A 6,427-nucleotide genomic window follows, 5' to 3' on the forward strand; every position below is an offset into this window, starting at 1 on the left:
TATTTTCGGGTTTTGAGGGACTTTTTAAAACCGCCATTGCAGACAGACCGAAAGTGCTACGAAGTTGCGCTTTGAAGGGTGGGTTGCCAAGATCTGGTTCTACACGGCATCATAAACCAGGATACTGTATCTCAATTGGTTCCAAAGTTACAGGTGCTCAAACTTTGACTTTTTTCAAGAAAATAGACCCGATTTTTGGCCTCTAGTTTTTCGCCAAATTGCAGGAAACAACTTTGAATCGAATTTCGGACGTTCCCTGGTCCCCCCAAATCGATTTGACCCAAAAAAGAGAAAAAAAATTTTGGGTCCAAATTTGAAAATTTTCCTGACCAAAACAATCAAAATTTGTCCGATTTTTGGCCTATTTTCGGGTTTTGAGGGACTTTTTAAAACCGCCATTGCAGACAGACCGAAAGTGCTACGAAGTTGCGCTTTGAAGGGTGGGTTGCCAAGATCTGGTTCTACACGGAATCATAAACCAGGATACTGTATCTCAATTGGTTCCAAAGTTACAGGTGCTCAAACTTTGACTTTTTTCAAGAAAATAGACCCGATTTTTGGCCTCTAGTTTTTCGCCAAATTGCAGGAAACAACTTTGAATCGAATTTCGGACGTTCCCTGGTCCCCCCAAATCGATTTGATCCAAAAAAGAGAAAAAAAAATTTGGGTCCAAATTTGCTGACCAAAACGATCAAAATTCTTCCGATTTTTGGCCTATTTTCGGGTTTTGAGGGACTTTTTAAAACCGCCATTGCAGACAGACCGAAAGTGCTACGAAGTTGCGCTTTGAAGGGTGGGTTGGTTGGTTGCTAAGATCTGGTTCTACACGGCATCATAAACCAGGATACTGTATCTCAGTTGGTTCCAAAGTTACAGGTGCTCAAACTTTGACTTTTTTCAAGAAAATAGACCCGATTTTTGGCCTCTAGTTTTTCGCCAAATTGCAGGAAACAACTTTGAATCGAATTTCGAACGTTCCCTGGTCCCCCCAAATCGATTTGAACCAAAAAAGAGAAAAAAAATTTTGGGTCCAAATTTGAAAATTTTCCTGACCAAAACGATCAAAATTTGTCCGATTTTTGGCCTATTTTCGGACTTTTTAAAACCGTCATTCCCGGCAGAACGAAAGTGCTACAAAGTGGAGCTTTGCAGGGTTGGTAGCCAAGATCTGGTTCTACACGGCATCATAAACCAGGATACTGTATCTCAATTGGTTCCAAAGTTACAGGAGCTCAAACTTTGACTTTTTTTGAAGAAAATAGACCGGATTTTTGCCTCTAGTTTTTCGCAAAATTGCAGGAAACAGCTTTGAATCGAATTTTGGACGTTCCCTGGTCCCCACAAATCGATTTAAGCCAAAAAATGGAAAAAAAATTTTTATTCGAAATTTGAAAATTTTCCTGACCAAAACGATCAAAATTTGTCCGATTTTTGGCCTATTTTCGGACTTTTTAGAACCCTCATTGCCGGCAGACCATAAGTGCTACAAAGTGGCGTTTTGCAGGGTGGGTAGCCAAGATCTGGTTCTACACGGCATCATAAACCAGGATACTGTATCTCAGTTGGTTCCAAAGTTACAGGAGCTCAAACTTTGACTTTTTTTGAAGAAATATTTTTCATTATGAAAATATGTTTTTTTTATTATCAAAATATGTTTTTTTTTATAAAAATATGTTGTTTTGAAAATATGTTTTTTTTATTATGGATAAACTGGTATTTTTCCAAGTCGTTAGAACATCTGTATTTTCTATTCATATAAGTATCAGCATTTCCATGTTCATAAATGAAAATAAGGGAACCCATCTTTATAAGTATTAGAAATTCCTTACCTGACGAGTTTATCATGATATATAAACCTCTTGTGACGTCATCCCATTGCTAAGACAAGTCTTTCTTTTTGCTAATATCCCTCTACCCGGGGACATTCGAGAGAATATCCCCACAGACAGTGACATTAGATATAATACCAAGTACATTAAGAGAATATCCCTCAACTTCGGAAATTTCAGCTAACGTCTCACCTCACAGAATAAACCCCTTACGTGGAACACAACAAAAAAAAGCAAAATAGTCATTTAATAAGTCTTATTAAAGACGCTGGAACCGATAGAAATATTCGATTCATTGCTTAAGGTTTTTTCGTGATCGGGTACTGGTGATTTCACAATGTTCGTAGTTGAAGGTTTTTCGTGATCGGGTACTGGTGATTTCACAATGTTCGTAGTTGATGCCTTGTCCATCGTTCGGCTTGCCATCGTTTGAAAACGCCAACTGCCCAAGCATTATTTGTACTTGTAGCTTTAGGAATGCATATTTTGACTTTATTTTTCAAGTCATCTTTCGTTAGAAGGTCAGCAAAGCGAAATTGGAACTCGTCTTCACTGTGTTCCTTTTTTTGGTGAATCACAAAATGAATTTTGCGTGATAAACAATTCATCGTCTGTATTATTGTCCATCGTACAGTGTTATCAAATAAGTGCAGTCGGAGAAATGTTCGCACGTACGTCACGGAATTTTTGTTTGCATTTGAGCGATCAGTTTTACTCCCACTTATAATTTTTAAATTTAAGATACGTCTAATGTCTGATTTTCACTTAATGATCGGTTTATATGTCGGATAATGCATGGTTTCTATCGGGATTAGTTGTCATAATTCCCGATACCGCGGGCATTATGACAACTAATCGCCGTAGACATTGTTTAGCTCTTCAAATTTGAAAATCATTTCTAGTGTGCATTCCGGGTGATATATTGTATTCTTATGAACGACTTTCTGTGGAAGATGCTAAATAACAGAGCTAATAGAGAATCTTTTTCTTCATTCCATTCAAAATTATTTCGATTTTGTTCCATTTCGACATGTAAAAGTAACCAATGTAAACATTCAGAATGTAACATAGGGAGTTACCTGCCCTTGTTTAGGAGTAATAATTTAACTTTTTGATCAATCATGCAAATATTTTTTGACAGGAAAGTGATGGTCGTAAAACGATATGCCAAAAAGCGAAATGACTAAAGAGAAGATGCATCGTACATTTGTTACCTGGCAAGTGTAAACCTAAAGTCGTTTCGTGTCATGTCCTTCGTCTTTTTCGAAATGTATAAATACCTAAAAATAAGACAATTGTTATTTTTATTAGGTTTCATCACTACCTTTTTGTGTTCTTTTCATTTGTATTTAATAATTAAATCACGATTCCGTTTACACGGTATCACGCAATTTGATTGGATAACAGCGGTCACGTGCATTCGGTTTATATTTGTATATTTACATTTCTACTATCACTCCCTTCAATAAACCAGTTAGCCAAACCGGCGTTTATTTTCCAATAACTGTAGTTTGTCACGTGACAATAAGGCGTATGAATACATCGAAAACGAAAACAAGGATTGACCCAAGTTTTTTACCTAGTGTCTAATCTAATTTTACAATTTATATAAATTATTTCAATTGAATAATAAATATTTGATAATTCTATCATCCAAATAAGACTGTCTATTTATAGAACTATATTGTTAGGGGCGGGTCGGTGAACTTGATTGACAGATATCGGTGAATTAAGCAACAACGGTTTCGGGTATTTTGACAATTAAAAAATAGAACATTTTAGCGTATTTTATCACAAAAGATAAACCAATTTAAATATAAGGAATGAATGTGATCTTGTTATCGTTATGGGGAAATAAACGCTGGTTTATTTCCCCATAACGATAACAAGATCCACATTCATTCCTTAACTAAACGGAATGAAAGTATAAGCTCCGCCCCTTAACTTTTATCATTGAGTTTGATTGACATGGCCACGACATGGCGTCGATGTCGTTCCTTCGAACGTCAACAGAGAAGAAATCGACACATCACTGAATGATAAAGGTATTTTCTAAATTCCCTCAAATGTGCACACTCCAAATTCCAACAATATCATGAATTCTGGACTTATTTAGAACTCGTCTTTCAATAATTGAACTTCCAATTTGGCCACTCCGTCAACTAGTAGACAGTAGACTATAAATATACTTATTGCTGATTGGCTGTTCTCTAGGACTTCCTATAGTTGGTATCAGTTCATTAACGTTATGTTAAAATATTATATGTATTTATGCGCCAATTTAGTGCCTTAACCCTCGTCCCAAAATAACTAGACTGACGAAATAAAATGGACCCCCCACCCCAATACTTCTATCTATTTTATCATAGTTCTATGATTCAATATTTTCGGCTTTTGAGGGACTTTTTAAAACCGCCACTGCAGGCAGACCGAAAGTGCTACGAAGTTGCGCTTTGAAGGCTGGGTGGCCAAGATCTGGTTCTACACGGCATCATAAACCAGGATGCTGTATCTCAATTGGTTCCAAAGTTACAGGTGCTCAAACTTTGACTTTTTTCAAGAAAATAGACCCGATTTTTGGCCTCTAGTTTTTCGCCAAATTGCAGGAAACAACTTTGAATCGAATTTCGGACTTTCCCTGGTCCCCCCAAATCGATTTGAACCAAAAAATAGAAAAAAAATTTTGGGTCGAAATTTGAAAATTTTCCTGACCAAAACGATCAAAATTTGTCCTATTTTTGGCCTATTTTCGGCTTTTGAGGGACTTTTTAAAACCGCCACTGCAGGCAGACCGAAAGTGCTAGAACACAATATTCAACACAATGTCGGAGACCGAGATTAATTTTGTTCTATCGTCTTGTCACAAGAGATCACGTCATTACGACGTCATTACGACGTCATTACGACGTCATGACGTCATTTGAGATCACTAAGGAAATTTTGGTAGTTCATGGTCGTAAATGAATGAATGCAACTTTTTCATAAAGGTTCATTGAGCGTGTAATAATTAAATGTTAATATTGGAATTTTAGCCAAAAGTGAAATCTATTCGGAGTGCGTCGAAGGCTACAGCACAGCGTTCAAGTAGTAGGCTTTTTTAAGTGTCAATTATTGTGGAGAGAGAACTTTTTATCGACAGACTGTAGCCTACCTGACCTATCCTCCCAAGTTGTAGCCTAGCCTACTTTAAACCTTACTACCAAGATGTCGAGGGAATTTCAGCACGGATTATTTGGATGTTTCGATAACGTCTGGATTGTGCATTGGTGCATATTGTTCGCCTTGTTACACGTTCGGTAAAAATGCCGAGGCTGTAGGCGAGGGATGCTTTTTGTGTGGTTTAATGTATACAATTCCGATTGCTAATATTATTAGTTTGGTTATAATTCGTGGAAAGATTCGGGAACAGCGCGGTATAGCTGGCTCGACCATCAATGACCTGATGCTAGTAAGTTTCTGCACGTTGTGTACATTGGTCCAAGAAGCTCAAGAAGTCCAGGGATCTGCTCCTGCAGGTGTCAGTATGGTTCGAGAGTAACAAGAAAATTAAAAATAGCTTTGTTGCCGATTTTTATTACATCTTTGGATAAAACCCAGTACTGTAAACTATAAAAAACGTTCGTCTTATTACGACCAACTCACACATTTCGAGGGTTCACAAGTTTTGAATCCGAAGACTCAACTTAAAAGTATTCTGTTTTGGACACTGGGAAACCCATAAATAAAGAAACGTTAAGGATAACAACTTAGTTTCTCGAAAATCGTGTCTTGGAATCTGTACCATTTCCAGCTGTGTCGACTGGGCTAGAAGCAAGAAAAATGCATATTTAACTACGGATAGCTACTTAGATATCAGGGAATAGGCCTATATCTAGCCGTCGGATGTATGATAAGTGTTCTTATAATATAAATATAACAATTTTGAACAACCATGTAATTCCGGTTCCTGTTTTGCGTCAATCGAAAATATATAGAAAGCTAGATGAAATGTCGTCAACGGGAGATTTGGAATGGAAACGAAAGTCATGCATTTCTCTTAATATTATTTGTGAAGTGGAATTTTAGAGCAATCCTTGTTCTCTGACCTTCAATTATCTATTCATTTTTCAAAAACGGTCAGATTTTAAAAAATCTCAAAATATAGTAAGTAATTTGGTGCTTTTTTTCATTTTAAAATGTAACAGCAAACAGAATATGTAATTTCAAAACCTTAAGAGTTGAAATATTTCAGTTTACTCTGGAAATATGATACAATAATAATTGTTTTTTCAATAATAAATTTTGATTATTTACACCTTTGCTATTTCAAGTGGATGAAGTCAGAGAATGAGAGAGATTGGGTGTTTGCAGTGGCGGAGCCAGTTTTACGTCCGAGAGGGGAGGGGGGGGGGGATATCTGATATTGCCCGAATATATAACCTAGTTATGAGATTTTTGCCCGAAAAACTGGATTCCGGGGCTGCTAGGGGAGAGGTGGGGGGGGGAGGGGTTTAGAATTTTCTTTCTCTCTCCCTTTTGGGTTTTTGCATGCCTATTTTTGGGTAATTTTTGGTCTAGATTTGAAATTTGATGTCTGAAATTGCATTATCTTTAAGATT

The 6,427-nt window shown here is 36.9% G+C and overlaps 1 protein-coding gene across 1 annotated transcript; it reads left to right on the plus strand.

Moving 5' to 3' along the window:
- The first annotated feature begins 4,785 nt into the window (after window positions 1-4,785).
- LOTGIDRAFT_238469 (hypothetical protein) lies at window positions 4,786-6,120 on the plus strand. Its single transcript, XM_009050208.1, has one exon. It carries the CDS (start codon window positions 5,173-5,175, stop codon window positions 5,365-5,367), a length of 195 nt encoding a protein of 64 aa, XP_009048456.1. The 5' UTR covers window positions 4,786-5,172; the 3' UTR covers window positions 5,368-6,120.
- Window positions 6,121-6,427: the final 307 nt, after the last annotated feature.

This window comes from Lottia gigantea (assembly GCF_000327385.1).
Source record: "Lottia gigantea unplaced genomic scaffold LOTGIsca_147, whole genome shotgun sequence".
NCBI classification, from domain to species: domain Eukaryota; kingdom Metazoa; phylum Mollusca; class Gastropoda; family Lottiidae; genus Lottia; species Lottia gigantea.

Excerpts from the sequence above, each read along its gene's own strand:
- LOTGIDRAFT_238469 (XM_009050208.1), top strand. The coding sequence starts at position 5,173 with ATGTATACAATTCCGATTGCTAATATTATTAGTTTGGTTATAATTCGT.